The 16,133-nt window shown below is 39.8% G+C and overlaps 1 protein-coding gene across 1 annotated transcript; it reads left to right on the forward strand.

The window, feature by feature from the left end:
- Positions 1–78: 78 nt before the first annotated feature.
- On the forward strand, positions 79–14,197 carry CCNE1 (cyclin E1). The gene is made up of 11 exons (XM_026652878.2): positions 79–184; positions 315–405; positions 731–799; positions 7,466–7,608; positions 7,694–7,829; positions 9,266–9,412; positions 10,711–10,806; positions 11,175–11,309; positions 11,395–11,506; positions 11,588–11,745; positions 13,096–14,197. Exons 1-11 carry the CDS (start codon positions 171–173, stop codon positions 13,216–13,218), a joined length of 1,224 nt encoding a protein of 407 aa, XP_026508663.1. The 5' UTR covers positions 79–170; the 3' UTR covers positions 13,219–14,197.
- Positions 14,198–16,133: the final 1,936 nt, after the last annotated feature.

A 16,133-nucleotide genomic window follows, 5' to 3' on the forward strand; every position in this document is an offset into this window, starting at 1 on the left:
CCCCCCCCCCCCCCCCCCCCCACCGCGCGCGTCCGGAGCCCTTTGTGGGGCTGGGGAGCTGCAGCTGCTGCCGCCTTCGCCTTTGTGAGGCGGTGACCTGCCCCCCTAACCCTCTGCCTTTCCCTCCTCCTAGGGTCGGAGCCAGCCTCACCCCGTCCCATCCAGGCACCATGCGCAGGGAGAGGTGAGTCTCTCCCCAGCCCCCTGCAGGGCGTGTGGGGGTGGAAGTGGGGTAGGCCACGGTCTCCATTAGGCAGATCCCAGAGGAGACTCCCTCGAGGGGTTTATGGCCCTGTATCTCTGTTTCTTGGCAGTGACTACGTGGATGAGAAGGTTCCCTCCAAGGGTGAGGGTGCTGCTGATCTTGCCATGCGAGCCCGAAAGAGGAAAGCTGATGTGGCCACTGTAAGTACAAAATGGCTCACTTTGATCCTCTAGGGCCAAGTCCTGCTCTGTCATTCCAGTGTAAATGTGGATTTTCTCCGCTGAAATATTTGGACCATGGCCTCTTGTGCCCTTGCTGGATTGTGAATGTCCATGTGGCATTTTGAGTGTACAGTAACTGGGTCAAGTGCTGTGCTCTGTCACACGGGCGTCCTGATATTCTGTGTTTCTCTGTGCCTGGAGTAACAACTGGATTTACACCAGTGTGACTCAGAGTGGCAGAGTTTGGCCTGGAGTCTGTATTCTTGTTAGCACATGGCTCTCTTTTCTTTTCTCCCCACTGTAGTTCTTACAGGATCCTGATGAAGAAATTGCTAAAATGGAAATGAACAAGAAAAAGCAATATGAAAGCCAGGTAATTGATTTGGCTGTGGATACATAGTTACTGATATTACTGTAGTATTTTTAATTTATATAGTTTTCTTGGAACTTAAAGCATTTCACAAACTCTATACCTACACCACCACTAGCATGCTGCATGGTAATGGGGGAGGGGAGACTTTTGGCCAGGAACACTAAGAGAAACCCCCTCAATTTACACAAGGTGACATGGGATCTTTAACATCGTCATAAAACAGATGAGGTCAGTCTGAATTCTTGTGGTATTACTCTAGCATGATTAAATGTCCTGGGTTTGCATGGGCTTCATGTATTAAGGCCTTACTTTTGCATGAGTAGATAGCTGCACAGAACCCCATTTACTTCATTAGAGAGTTGTACACTGCAGGACTGAAGCCTAGGACACATGTCCTATCCACTTCCATATAATTGACAGTTTGGACCCTCTTGCAGCTGTTGCCCTACTTTAAATATGAATGTGGAAAAGAGGACATCTGTATTCCTCCTCCTGCCCATAAATGATTTGTTGTTGCTGTAACACTGAATGTTGTCTGAGTGCCAAAAAATCAAAAGGTGCACAGTTAGGGTTTGGAAATTTTATGTTCTATACTAGGGGATGTACACTTCAGTGGCATTGCTGGGACTGAAGCTTCTAGGTAAGGTATAGTCATCCCTATAAAGGCACTAGAGGTTGTTCAGATAGACTGCACTAACTGGCCTAGGAGGAGTGGAGATGGGGAGGAGAAACAATGTCCTTAGCAGGCAGTGCTAGCTTTCTAAATCTCCCTGTGATAATATTAAGAGAACTTAATTTTGATTTTGAAACAGTAGTATTCTAAACTTCATTTGTTTGTTCCATTCTTCCATTCCACTTCTATTCTTCCTTTGTTCCACAAACTTGGGTATGCTATCAGTTATTGCTCCACACTTTCATACACAATATGAGATGTGCACTGAGTTTGTGAGGTTGCACTTACTATTCACCTTTAAGGTATGTGCAGATTAAATTTGGCTGAGGCATGAAGAAATAGAATATACATACATGCTCTTCCTTGTTAGGACTTCAGCTAATTAATGCACATGTAGGAGGATATTTAAGCTACAAAAGTCATAGGTGGGGAATACAGTACCCTGTTCATTCAGTAATAGGGTTACTTATGCATAGGGCCCTACCAAATTCACGGCCATGAAAAACACGTCACAGACTGTGAAATCTGGTCTTTTATGTGCTTTTACCCTATACTATACAGATTTCACTGGGGAGACCAGCGTTTCTCAAATTGGGGGTCACGACACAAAAGGGAGTTGGGGGGGAGTGTCACAAGGCTATTTTAGGGGGGTTGCGGTATTGCCACCCTTACTTCTGTGCTTTTCAGAGCAGGGCGGCCAGAGAATGGTGGCTGTTAGCCGCGCACCCAGCTCTGAAGGCAGCGCTCCGCCAGCAGCAGCGCAGAAGTAAGGGTGGCAATCCCATACCATGCCATCATTTACTTCTGCGCTACTGCCTTCAGAGCTGGGTGGCCGGACAGCGGTGGCTGCTGAATGAGGCCCTAGGTCTGCAGGCAGCAGTGCAGAAGTAAGGGTGGCAATACCATCCCATGCCATCCTTACTCCTGCGCTAGTGCTGGCAGTGGCTCTGCCTTCAGAGCTAGGCTCCAGGCCAGCAACCGCCTCTCTCCAGCTGCCAACCTCTGAAGGTAGCACTGCTTCCAGCAGCAGTGCAGAAGTAAAGGTAGAAGTAGCGCAATCCTCCCTATAATAACCTTGCAAGACTCCCCCCACCCGCCCCCACACACACAACCCCTACAATTACAACACCATGAAATTTCAGATTTAAATAGCTGAAATCATGAAATTTATTATTTTTAAAATCCTATGACCGTGAATTTGGTAGGGCCCTACTTATGCATAATGTGGTACATCTAACCAGAAGTGGCAACTGCAAATTTGAAGACTGAAGTGCTGCATAACAGATGGACATCATTGTTTGGAATGGTCTCTGCTTGTTGCAACCGCATATACTAGTTATCGCTCAACATATTAAGCAGGGCTCAAATGGTGAGCATTTAATGAGGGGATCTCTCCTTCCCGTCTGTCTTCCTTTTATGCAGTATATTAAACTAATTTCTCACTTTTGACAAGGGGGAGCTGTCTGTCCTTCATTACAATTCCTTTTATCCCTCCTCCCAAAAAAAAGCATCCCTCAATTTGAGGTGGGTTTTTTTTAATATTACACAGTAGCTACTTACTAAAATAAACTCTAATAACATGTACCCAGGTATTTATCCCCTCTCCCCAAAATGGCAGTAGAAATAAAGTTGAAATGTTTAGCATAAAATGCTCTTACTGTAACTCTTCTTATTCCAGAACTAGAAATGGAATTACAGTCCTGTCTTAACATGAAAATCAGATTTTTTTTTTTTTAATAGATTCTGGGACAGTTCCTTCATGAATGATTGTTATATTGAAATGCAGTTAAAGCACCAATTCCTGAAGTGTAAATTAAAGACTTAGCTTTCTGTAAACCCACTTGGCACTGATGATAAGGCCCTGCAACTCTGTAGTTCATAAATAAAAGAGGTACCTGAGTATCAGTCTGTACATTGAGAAGATTCTGTGGATACTTTGTTATAAAAGTTATCCTTTGACAAATCCATGAAGCTAACATTTGGTTGCACAGCAGCAGCTCTTCGGTCTGTGGTGTGACACAAGCTATTCTCTGATCTAAATTGCCATAGGCCACTAATGAGACTGTGTGCAGTTCCACCAGGAGTAGAGCAAGCTAGTATGTTTTCTAGTGAGAAAGCAAGATGGTGCACAATAATAGCAGAGCAAACTTCAATGTTCAAGTAGCCGTAAATCCCGTGCAACATACACCACGTGGCTTTTTGCATTAAATAAATTATTGTATACTAGTTGAAGCTCCATTTTGCTCCATGTATAAATTAGCAATGTCACATCCCACTTGTGGCATGTTAATACCCAATTCATTAGTTTGTTTCTGTTGAACATAAGTCCTGAGCTTTTAATTAGGATGCAGTTACCCTTTATGTGATGAAAGGGTGGTTCTATTAGGCTGATGGAAGCAGAGTACAGAAATTCTGTATTTGGTTTTGAAGTAAGATAACAGGCACTGTTCACCATTCTCAGTCTAATTTTGGTCATACCTAACTTGCATGTTGATACATTAGCAGGATGTCTTGTGAAACAAAAGTCCTTTAAACTGGGATTATTTTTTCACATAACATACCACAGGGAGACCTGGATGGTGAGTTTAGTAGCCAATGTAATCTTTGATATAAATTATGTGGATTATCAAATTTAGGGTTGGGAATTGAAGCGTTAATCACAATGATTCCTTCCCTTGTCTGACTTCTTAAACATTTCTCTTCACTTTTTGAAGCTGGCTGGTAGAACTGCCTTGTATATCTTTCCTGTGCCGTAATACTTGACTCTAGTGCAGTGGTTCTCAACCTACTTATCATTGTGGGCCACATCTACTGCCTGTATGGCTCTGAGGATGTCACATGGGTCGCAGCTGTATGCTGATTGGGTTGCAAGCGGTCCACGGGCCTGCTGGTTGAGAACCTAGTGCCTAGTGCCCTCAGTGAATGAAACTAATTAGAATTACATTACGTGTCACTTTCTGTAGACAAATTGCAGGAGAACAGCATTATTCCTAACACTTGGCTTCAGGCACTAGTTTCTAGCACCTGCTGGGTTTGGTGGGGGGAAGGGCTAAGTATATATCCCTCTTTCTCTTCTGATCCCACCTTCATGTTTGGTAACTTCAGCTTCCATGCTGACAATCCATCCAATCTTCTTCTTATTTCCTCTTTCCCTCAGTAGTTCTGAGTCAACCTCCTACGTACAGCCTGGTCTAGACTTTATTTGGAGCTGTGCATTGCTGCTTGTTCACTCATGGATAGATTTCTTCATCTGCCTTCTGCCTTTGCTTTTTTTTTTTTTCTTTTTTGTCCTATGACCGCCAAGCCATTAACTTTCTTGAATTCTCCAACTCCTCCTTTCTGTTGATATAGGTAGCATATAAATAAAATACAGGTTTTTTACCGCAGCCATCATAGCAGTATCTGAGCCTTGCCAAAGAACTTCATGGACCACACATATAAAACCGCTCCTCTTCCACACTAGATTCTTTTGCTTCCCTTTCTTACTGAATCATGGTCTTGGCTTACATCCCACTTCAGCTTCTGCTCCAGCATTGCGGAGTGCCTTTGGAGGAGCCCACGAACCATAGAATTTCCTTTGCTGCGCTACCAAGATTTTCAGCTGCACCTGCCATCCTGGATACGGGGGTCCCTGCAGAGGAGCTGATTGCAGCTCCAGGATTTGGGGACTAGTTAACTTTATGTAAACCTAAACTAAGCTTGGCAAAAATTGAACTAGTTTTTCCACCTAAGCCTTTACCCATTTTTTCCACAAATGGCAACTGGACAATCCTCTCAGTTGATGTAATACAACTCTTTTGATACATTTCCTCATCTGAAATTGGTGCTGTCACAAAATCTGTAGCCGACTCCATTTCCCCTGCAAAAACCCTTATCTAAGCAATAATAATCCCTCACTTCAATGACTATAGCCTCTTCCTCCTCACTAGCTTGCTAGATAGCCATCTTGCTTCTCTTTAGCCTATCTAAAATGCTGCCTCTAAAGAGAATCTACCTTGCTTGCTGCTCTGACCACACCTAGCCCCTCACCTATCATTTCACTCTTAAACAGCATTTTGCTCTTAAACCCTAGCATGTCCTCTCATTCCAATCCTGTTGAGGCTTGTTTACTTTTTTTTATTTAAAAACACCCACTTTACTTCAGTGCACTGATGAATTGCATTGCCTTTTGTTGTTCCCCTTTGCCCTCGTTTTCCCTACATGTTTAGGTTGTGAGCTCTTTGGGGCAGGGACCTTGTCTTTCTGAGGTGCTGAGCATGTGCCACATTATACAGAAATAATATAATTCTCTTTCCTTACAGCTCTTATCTAACACAGTCTGTTTGATTAACTGCGCTCAAAGGACTGTCATCCATGCCTGCCATGTAATTGGAGAACAAGGTGTGACTAAACTCTAACTTAGAGGAAGGACAAAAATTAACTTAAGTGCCACTGTGACACTTCAAACTTTCAGTTCATAGGGAATCTACTGTCATCTTAATCAGAATGATACATCTTTCCCCCCAGTTGAATAGTAACACAAACAGCATTGGGATCTTGGACACAGCTGTGCACATGGCTGTGATAGATTTGCATCCACAATTTTGAAACCTCTTTTTAAAGAGGAAAACTGCCTAGCTTTTTCAGGCAGTGGCTCAAATAGTACAAAGCAATTTTCACTATGAATAAACCAAAACGTGGTTATGAGCATTCTGAATCTAGTGCTGGAAAGTGTTGTCAGTTGTGACAAAGGCAGACGAAAAACCCAGGTTTGGAAACTGATTCATAAGTCTTTATTTTTAACTTGTAAAACAAGTGAATTCTATTTAAAGCAGGTTGGGGACTTGCTGAAGCTTTTTGACCCTGCAACTGATACAAATTACATCCCTTTTTAGTAAGATGGCTGCCTCCAGTACTAGGCTCAAATGCCAAGTTTTAGTTAAAAATAAATGTGCTTATTCATAGTGATGGGATTTTAATACTTTGTGAACTTTCAGAACATTGGGCTAAGCAAAATGGGTTCTGTCTTTCTTTAGGAACTGAGGTGATAACTTTATACCAATGTCTTTGTTTTTTTAAAATCTAGTTTGCCAAGATAAGCCTTCTTTAAAGGAAAGTAGCGTTAGGTCTGTGTCCTGTCCCAAATACATAAATAACAAGTTATAATAGCTGGAATGTCAGGTGTCTAACATTTGCAGATTTGTTAGTATCTATTCTGTGTATGAATGGACTAGTTATGAGTTTGTTCGTTCTTTTCTAAGAGGGAACATCCGTGGGCAAATAAAATGTATACAAAGTCATTTTCATATATCTGAAGTCATAGCAAAGTGTTAGCTTTGTGCTTAACCATCTTCACAAGATGAGCGGTCAATAACCTCTGAATCTTGAAAGACAAAACAAAATCAGCATTCCTCCTCTGTGTTCATTACCAAGGACATTTTGCACAAAAGCAGGCTCTTTGTCTGGGAATCCCATTTGCCTATTCCTCACCTGAGTCCTAATCCTTGATTGTCTTTTTAGCATATGTGCAACATCCCTCATGTGGCATGTGACCAGCATTCATCACTGAATTTGGTCCGCTGGTTTTGGATCATTAGTGCCTGGCCTAGGCCAGGGAAGCTGGCTGGGATTGTGATGCCATAAACCAAGGGATTAGAACTTCAGGTGGGGAATAAGCAGATGCGACTCCCAGACAAAAATCCTACTTTCATGCAAAATCTCCTTACATCTGAAACATAGCGACAGAACTCTCTTTATAGAACACTTGTCTTTCTATGGGACATCTGCGACCCTTCAATCCCAAAACATGGAAGGTAAATGACTTGTTTAATATCAGCAATGGAAAGTCTTTCTTAGTGTGAAAATACACTTTAAACTTGTTCTGAATTTTAGCTGCCTACAGGAGTGATCACCTCTCTGATGTAATGTGTCTTGTGTGGAGTCTGTGTGCATTAATAGCCCTAGAAACTAAAAAAAACAGTTATAGTGCAACATTTTTTTCTTTCCTTTAATAGCCATCTTGGAATAAGGATGTCCAGAAAAGTCCCCATATGCTGATTCCCACACCAGATAAAGATGAGCCAGTTAATATTGGCTTCTCTCATTTTGTACACCTCAGACTTAGTCCAGCTAGAACTTCACCGCTACCAATTCTGGGGTAATTGTATTTCATTCCCCCTTCTTTGTCTGTCCCATTCACCACTTAACAGTTGATACTTAACATGTTTATATTTTTTCCTTAGCTGGGCAAATAGAGATGATGTATGGAAAAACATGCTAAACAAAGAACAGACATATGTGAGAGATCAACATTATATGCAAAAGCACCCTCTCTTGCAACCTAAAATGCGAACAATTCTTCTAGACTGGCTAATGGAGGTGAGCTTTGCTGTTCTTGCTAACACTTTAAGCATGCTGTAGGTAGGTATAGAGATGTCTTGAATAACATGGATTTTTCTAAATATCTAGTATGATCTGCATTTTCATTAACTTTACATTATGCATAAAGCACCAGAATATTAGTGGAACTTGTTTACTCAGTGCACATCCAAGAAATTTTACCAGAGTGTTGGCACCAAATAAGTAGAACTTAATGGTTCCAAGTTTCAAGTGTGCAATTGATAAACTATCATTATATTAGATATGAAATTATCAAACTTGAACTCTGTGAATGTGAATGATTACTTCTGCCTGGAACTTACATGAAATGTTTTATTGCAGCATTTTGTGTTCTAGACTAAAGCAAAACAAATGAAGATGAAATTATGGTGGAGGGGAAGTGACGGTGTGTGTAGAGAAGTTGGGAACCCTGATGTAACACCTAATGTTTCATAATTCTAATAGTTTCAGCGTATACTACATGATATACAACTGTTTCTAACATGATAATCTTAGAATTGAAAAGATGCTATTTTTAAACATTCTTGTTGCACAGTATCTTCCTGTTGGCCACCTACTGGCTTAGAAGACTGAAGAGTTCTGTCTCAGTCACAACCAACTTGTGAGAATTTTTTTTCCGTTATATACTGTGGGGAAGCTATATATTTTTGAAAATGAAGACCTGATACTCTGGTCTTGTAACATACGTGCTTTCCCACGTGTGTGGGTTTTTTGTTTTACACACTACAGCCTTGTCCCACTAATGTAAGTGCCGTTCTACACTGACATAACTCCACTTCCATAAGAGCACTTCTATTGGGCTTATGTCAGTGTAGTTAGGATAATGCAGCGTCTGTGCAGACGTGTGGAAATTGACAAGAAAGCCAGGCAGTTAGAGCCCAGCTGCCTCTGTCTCCCCGCTCCCGGTTGGGCTACTGCCCAGAGGCTCCCTGCTTAGGGAGCTGAAAAGCCCAGGTAGCTGCTCCTCCACTCCTGACTGGGAGCAGGGAGGCAAAAGCCTGGGGGGCAGCTGGGCTCCCAGAGAGAGCTGTGTGGAGCTGAGAGCCCTGTCTCTAAGCCCCTCATGCTGCTCCTCTTCAGTTGGCATCAGTCACTGCAGTAATTACTAGAATTGAAGGGTCACAGATGTCCCATGGAAAGACATCACTGCGGTGGCTGCAAGTTGACCTACCATAGGTCATCTTAGGGCTGTAGTGTGGACATGCCACCACTCTTCTTACCCCATATTTGATTTCAGCTCTCTTTATATTAAAAGCTACTGTATGAAAAAATCCCTAGATTTGTCTTATTAAATGTTATACACTGTTTGAGACAGAACCCCCATTGCAGGTACATGAATTGTTTTGATACCTAAAAGGACTTCTATGTACTGTGTGTTTTCCTTATGAATATGCATTACTGTTTATCTCTTGCAGGTTTGTGAGGTCTACAAACTTCACAGAGAGACTTTTTACTTGGCACAAGATTTCTTTGATCGGTTTATGGCAACACAACAAAATGTTGTAAAAACACTGTTGCAGCTTATTGGCATTTCATCTTTATTCATAGCTGCAAAGCTTGAGGTAAAAGTCTTTAGCTTCTACCTAAACATGAGTGGCAAGGAAATGCTTGCTTCTGTTGTGTGCTGGGCACATCTTTGCTTTATGGCAGTCATTGAGGGGAAAATAATTTTTGGAGGGGTTTGTGGGAAGAAAGAAGACTCAACTCTTGCTACAATTCCCCCTCTGGCCCATTTTACTCTATATAAGGTTACATCAGAATCTGCCATTGCTTTGTACTCATAGGAAATACAAAAACTGAGGTCAAGTTAGTTACCTTGGATTTTAAGGTTGGCCTCTGTATCCAGAGACCACTTCTAAGTACTCTACCAATAAAGAGCATAACTGACATTGGAACTAGATGACATAACTCAGGAGTTATCCCTCAATTGTTTGAATAACTCGACTATTAAAATAAGTGACTTTCCTTTTAACTCTTAAAGGTGAAGATAAATAGAAATCTCTGGAATGTGTTTGATTCTTTAAGGTATTCTTTGGCACACATCCTTGCTCTGTTTCTAAATCATAAGGCCTCATCAGATTTTTTTTTTTTTTTTTTTTTTTTTTTTTTAAATTTTGATTAATTTTAAGCTTAATTGAGTGGAAGTGTTGGGGAAGTCAACTTGTCTGAAAAAACAGATATGTTAAAAGAGCATTTAAATTGTTGAGCTAAATTGGGGCTAATGTCAGTTTCTTCCTCTCCCCACTGCCTCTTTTAGCAAGCCAGATTTAGGCTAGATATATCCCATAACCTCGAGAGGTACATCCTCATACCACATCTGCATTGGACACCAGGTTTATAATCCTACATTTCGGAAATTAGAATAGCTCATTGGCCATGTTGTTCCTAATAATGATATTTCTTTTAGAGGGCTAATCCTCTTGTAATGTGACACAAAAATAGACCCCCCAGACTAAGATTGGAACCTGGCCCCTAGAAAATGTGGTGGCACAATATTCAGCCTTTAATAAAACATTTTTTGGGATATGCAGGTGTTATCTCTCCATGTATGCAGAGGCGAATTTGTGAGGTGGTGGAATAACTGACATGAAGATCTTGATATGAACTATAAGAGCATGCAGTGTATCCCTTGCAGCCAAATTCTATTTTGCACTTGTACTGATTATGGAAAACAAAGACTATGAAAAAGAAATTTGCTATTTGCAAAGCCATTTTTTATCACTACCATGATTCATGAGAGTCAATGAACACTTGGGCTCCCATGAGATTTTAGTTTTAAACAACTTGAAATGTTCAGTTTTTTTACACGTGGAATATCTACATTCTACTTGAATTATATTTTTGATCTTTTATCTTTCAGGAAATCTATCCACCAAAGTTGCACCAGTTTGCTTATGTTACAGATGGAGCTTGTGCAGAAGATGAAATCCTCAGCATGGAGTTGATCATTATGAAGGTAGTAATAAAATAGTATTGTTTACATTTCTGTAAGGACCAAAACATTGTGTGGTGGACTACAGCAGAGAGCTACAATTAGTGTTGTAATATTCTGGTAGAGTAATATTTTCCTGTAGTTAAAACTAGTGCCCTATAAGATGGAGTAAATGCATACTTCTCAAATGTTACAGATAAGATGGTTTGGTTAGGTTTTTTTACATGGGGAAAGTTCAGTTTCACTAGGAAAAAGAACATTGTTTTCTTTGCACTGCTACCATAGATGGGAATGCAGTCTCCCACCAACACTAGGTAATGATGTAAAGAGTAAGCTACATATATTAACATTTTCATTAACATTTTTGTCAACTTTATATGTATCTTTTCTAGGCTCTTAATTGGAACTTAAATCCACTGACAGTTGTATCATGGCTAAATATTTACATGCAAGTTGCATATCTAAATGAGCTTTATGAGGTGTTGCTGCCACAATATCCCCAGCAAATCTTTGTACAGATAGCAGAGGTAAGGGTGACTTCATCCCCAAACACCATGCATCTCATGCTAAGACTTGTCATTTATAATAAGAGATTGTCTTCTCCCTGTGTAGCTTTTGGATCTCTGTGTGCTCGATATTGGCTGCTTGGAATATACATATGGAATACTTGCTGCTTCTGCTTTGTACCACTTCTCCTCATCTGAACTGATGCAGAAGGTTTCGGGTAATTAACGCTTTCTAGTTGCAAATGTTTGTCTGACAAGTAGGTTAACCTAAGGCTCACCAAAGTATCTTTACCTTCCAGGTTATGAATGGTATGACATAGAAGAGTGTGTAAAATGGATGGTTCCATTTGCTATCGCTATCAGGGAAGCAGGAAGCTCCAAACTCAAACACTTCAGAGGCATAGCTTCTGAAGATTTGCACAATATACAAACACATATAAACAGCTTGGATTTGCTGGTATGCTTTTTTTTTAATCTTCACTTTGTAATCTCTAGAGGCAAAAACTATATTCTCTTGTAGAGTGTAGGAATTTCAAGGCTTTTTTTAAATTTGTGACCTGATAGAGCAAATTCAGAAACTAAATGCCTTTAAGAAGTGATACACAATATATATTTAAGGACTTATACTTAAGAGTGCTGCTGATGACAAACTTGAGCTTAAGTTGCAAGTTCTTTTGGGCAGAGACTGTCATCTTTTGTGCCACGCCTAGCACAAAAGGGCCACTCTTTAGATTGTGGGCTCTTGATGATGGCATAATACACTGAGCACTTGATACTTATTTGTATAGATTATGTCAGAAACATACTACCATCTTGCAGATACTTGTCAAAGAAATCCCTCTAGCTTGATTTTCCCCTAACTTGGTATCAACTTTGGGATGCTTCACAAGGATTATAGAGCATGGAGTTTCCTCATCATGTTTGGAAAGATAGAATAGTCTAATTTTAGGAAAGAAAACGTGTCCCCAATTTGGATGACTGCTTTTGGTTTATTTTTAAATGCTTTTTTCCTCCGCCAGTGACTAAATTCTCACTATAGGCCAGTAAGATCAGTATCTTATGGTCCCAAGGTTTGTGAGCAATTGACTAGTTGAATAAGTCAAGCAATAATGTTTTAAGGGTCAGAATATATTTGCTTGATGCAATTACAGCTCCATGTATCATAAACTGGAGTTAACTTTTATTCACTAATTCTTTTATATTAAAATGATTTTGATTTAAAATGTAGTAGATTATAAAAACACCTCTAAAGCTTAGTAGCAACTGAAATTCTGCTTTCTTATACACCTGTAAGGTCTATATCTAATACTGATAAAGGGAATTCAAAATGCTGCTAACTTTGATCTATCATGATTTACAGTGTCTGACTAGTGATAACATACATCTTATTACAGTAAAGTTGTTTGGTAGGTCAAAAATATAATTCAAGTAGAATGTAGAAATAGGAACCTGCCAAATTGCACTCTGGACTCACATTGGTAATACTTTTAAGGCAAAGCTGCATGCTTGAAAATAACCTAAATTGAAGAATTAGCACTGCTGCGTTACTCTGACTTACTCTGCTATCAGCTGGTTGTTCAGAGGCAGTCTTAGCTTTGAAGAAATTTCAGTGGTAGGGTGTCAGGGATAATAGGTTGGTGAAAACAAACTAGAGAGGTTTAAATGTGTAAATGATAGCTTTGGAAACATAATGGGCATTTAAGTAATACCTCAAGTCTTTTGCATCTTTTATTAATATGCATGGCTGGAATATCAAAGTTGATTTTGTAACACACTAACTTAAACATTACCTTTTTTACTTGTTCAGGACAAAGCTCAAGCAAAACAGGCCATGTTGGCTGAGCAAAATAGGACTTCTCCTTTACCCAGTGGTGTCCTCACACCACCACAGAGTAGTAAGAAACAGTCCACTGGGCTGAAGCTGATATGACTGCAAACTGTCTACATCAGAGACAATTTAGCTGAAGTGCCTGTTTTTGCTGGTTCTGAATCCTGCTCCATTATGGAAATGCTGCCAGTGAAGTTTATAAGCTTTTATGGATTCTAAAAAGGAAACTTGCATTTTTTTGTGACAGAAGAATCTTCTATATGAAAAAGTTTTTATTAACTATTGATATTTTAAATAAATGGATCAAGTACACCAGCCACTTAAAAGAACGCTGAAGAGTGCTCCAAATGCTGCTAAGGAAGGTGATACTTGATGTGACCAACTGTTCAAAAAAAAAGGCTTGAAGTTAAAAACTGCAACTGTGTGTGTGTGTGTGTGTGTGTGCACGTCTGTCTGTCTGTCTGTCTTTGGATATCCCGGGGTCATTTCACCTTGTGGGGGCAAATAGGCTTGAGAATGCTGTGGAAGACTACATTTTAGAGCCTCTTTACAAGCTGTTGGCTTACAACTTGATGACTTTTTAAAAACCCTTTACGTAAATGCTGCTATGTCTCTGTATATCAATTTTTAAATAAAAATGCTGTCCCAGACAGCTGGTTTTATGTGTATTTGTTGTATCAGTATGGTAACGATAGCTGTTTCAAAGCAGAAAACATGGGGCTGTGGGGGAGTTAAGAAAGTAAGGATATCTTCTGTTACCACCAACTGCTTCCCTGCGAACTAAGTCTCTTCTTGGATACAGAAATGTGAACATCCAGAGAATGAAGCTGTTAATGCAACTGAAAACAGGGACTATTCATATTGTGTTTTTTCCCAAATATTTTGAATGACTACTTCTGGAAACTGATATTCCCCCTCCACGTATTGCAGAGAGGAAGAGATGTAAAACAGCTTTTCAGTTCGTCGTTGCACATGTTTTTCAAAATGTCAGTGAGCAGTTTCTACTGCAAATGCAATGCTGAAAATTCTGGGAGGCTTTCAGCATTACTCATGCTAGTTTCCCATAAACTAAGCATTAGCAGCATGAAACTGAGGAATGGAATACAAGTTGCTTTGTGTTTTTCATTAAATTTCTGGTGTTCAAACTAAAGCTTACTGGTAACTATAGTGTTTGGAAGTAATTTAGTGCATGGAGTGGGGGGGAAATCTGACAAAATCTAAAGCCCCAATACATTGAAAAAAGCATAAACTTGATCAAGTGTTAGATAATGCTGCTAATGGTTAAACAATTCATTTTTATCTTAGTGATGCTGTTCAGTCTCTTGAAAGATCCTCTTCTGAAAGGTTGTAAATTGGACGTTAAAGGAACAAGTGTAAATGTCTGCTGAACGAGTTGGCAGCTACCAACTTGAAGTTCTTACTTCTGGCAGCAGCTATGACTAACAGTGAGGCATGGACCCTATTGAAAGGAATGTTAGAAATGCTTATGAGTGGTGAAAATGCATGTAGCTTAGTACTACTCTTAAATATCCTCACACTCATTTAAAACCTGAGCAAAAATATTTCAGAATTGTTTCATTAAAGAGTAGTCTAGGCATACCTTGTAATTGATGAGAAATCAGTTTTTAATGCAAACCTTCCTGTCATTATTTCTAATGCTTTCTATAAAAGCTTCAGTATTAAATAATGAGCACCACATACAAAACCCCCATTGACTGCTTGTAATGGGATGTTACTTTTAATTTAGGACCTTAATAGTATGCCCTCTCCGATTGTGAAAAATTGAAGACCGTAGCAAACACAGCAAATGTGACAAGCACTAATTTTCAGTTTCAATTAGAAAAAAGATCTTTCTGGTTTGACATCCTAATGTTTGAAAATAAATGCAAGTTTTCCATACCCCTGTGGAAAGATATGTGGATAGAAGTAAGTTGTACCTCATGGAACTCCATTTCTTTGAGCAGTTGTCTCTCGCCAAAATGAAGCCTGACTTGTATACTGATCCTACTTTAGGTTCTAACTATAAGTGATGGTAACTTTGAAAAAAGTTTAAAATGCCTTATTTCTGAGGAAAGGAGACTTGTGTTCAGAGTACACTTAATCATAACTCTCCCCAAACCCCTCTAATTATCTGCCGCTACAGCCTAGGCCACAATAGTACACAGCTGTTTTCATGAGTTAGACAAAGCAGAGTTTAAATTTTTTGGAATGTCTTGAATTAATTTGACTTGGGCATGGATTATATGTAGAGAGGGGTAGAAGATCGGAGTCAGTGTAGTCAGTGGTAATGAGCTATGTTACATTGTCTCAGAATGGAAAGCTCTCTGAATAACAGGTTAAAATAACAGTAGATTTCTAGAAATTGATTGCTTGAATAGGAAATGGAAATATATCTTTCTTTTTTTTTTTTTTCCTTCAGATTTCAAAGTGCAACATTGTCTGGGAGGGAGGAGTAGGCTGGATGGAGTGAGTGTGATTGAGGAATCCTTTCACTTGAGTTTTCTAAAAGTTGTTGAACTTTTATACTATGTAAAGTGCCCATAAAAACGCACTTTTAACCTTTAACTCTTTTAGGTTCTTGCATAGTATAACTTTGGTGACTAGATCATTCACCATACTATCTGGAATTCATCAGCAAACAGTCTGAATTAAATATTTGCTTCACTTTGCATATAATTGCTCCTTTCAGGTTTTAAATTAACAGCTGCCTCTGACAGAACTTGCACCATTTTTAAATGTCAGCTGTCAATCTCTTGAAATATCCATTTAATTCTCAAAGAACTTTTGTCAAGCACAAAACAGTAAACATTACATAAGAAAGGCCCTACTGGGTCAGACCAAAGGTCCATCTAGCCCAGTAACCTGTCTCCTGACAGTGGCTAGTGCCAGGTGCCCTAGAGGGAATGAACAGGTAATCAGCATGTGTTCCATCCCCTGTTGCTCATTCCCAGCTTCTGGCAGACAGAGGCTATGGACACCATTCCTGCCCATCCTGGCTAATAGCTATTGATGGACCT

This window comes from Terrapene carolina, unplaced genomic scaffold (assembly GCF_002925995.2).
Source record: "Terrapene carolina triunguis isolate 2854851 unplaced genomic scaffold, T_m_triunguis-2.0 Scaffold130, whole genome shotgun sequence".
Classification (NCBI taxonomy): domain Eukaryota; kingdom Metazoa; phylum Chordata; order Testudines; family Emydidae; genus Terrapene; species Terrapene triunguis.

Bases quoted from the DNA above. Each gene is read 5' to 3' on its own strand.
- CCNE1 (XM_026652878.2), top strand. The intron at 800-7,465 runs GTAATTGATTTG...TTCCTTTAATAG, and splicing joins AAAAGCAATATGAAAGCCAG to CCATCTTGGAATAAGGATGT. The intron at 11,507-11,587 runs GTAATTAACGCT...TTTACCTTCCAG, and splicing joins ACTGATGCAGAAGGTTTCGG to GTTATGAATGGTATGACATA.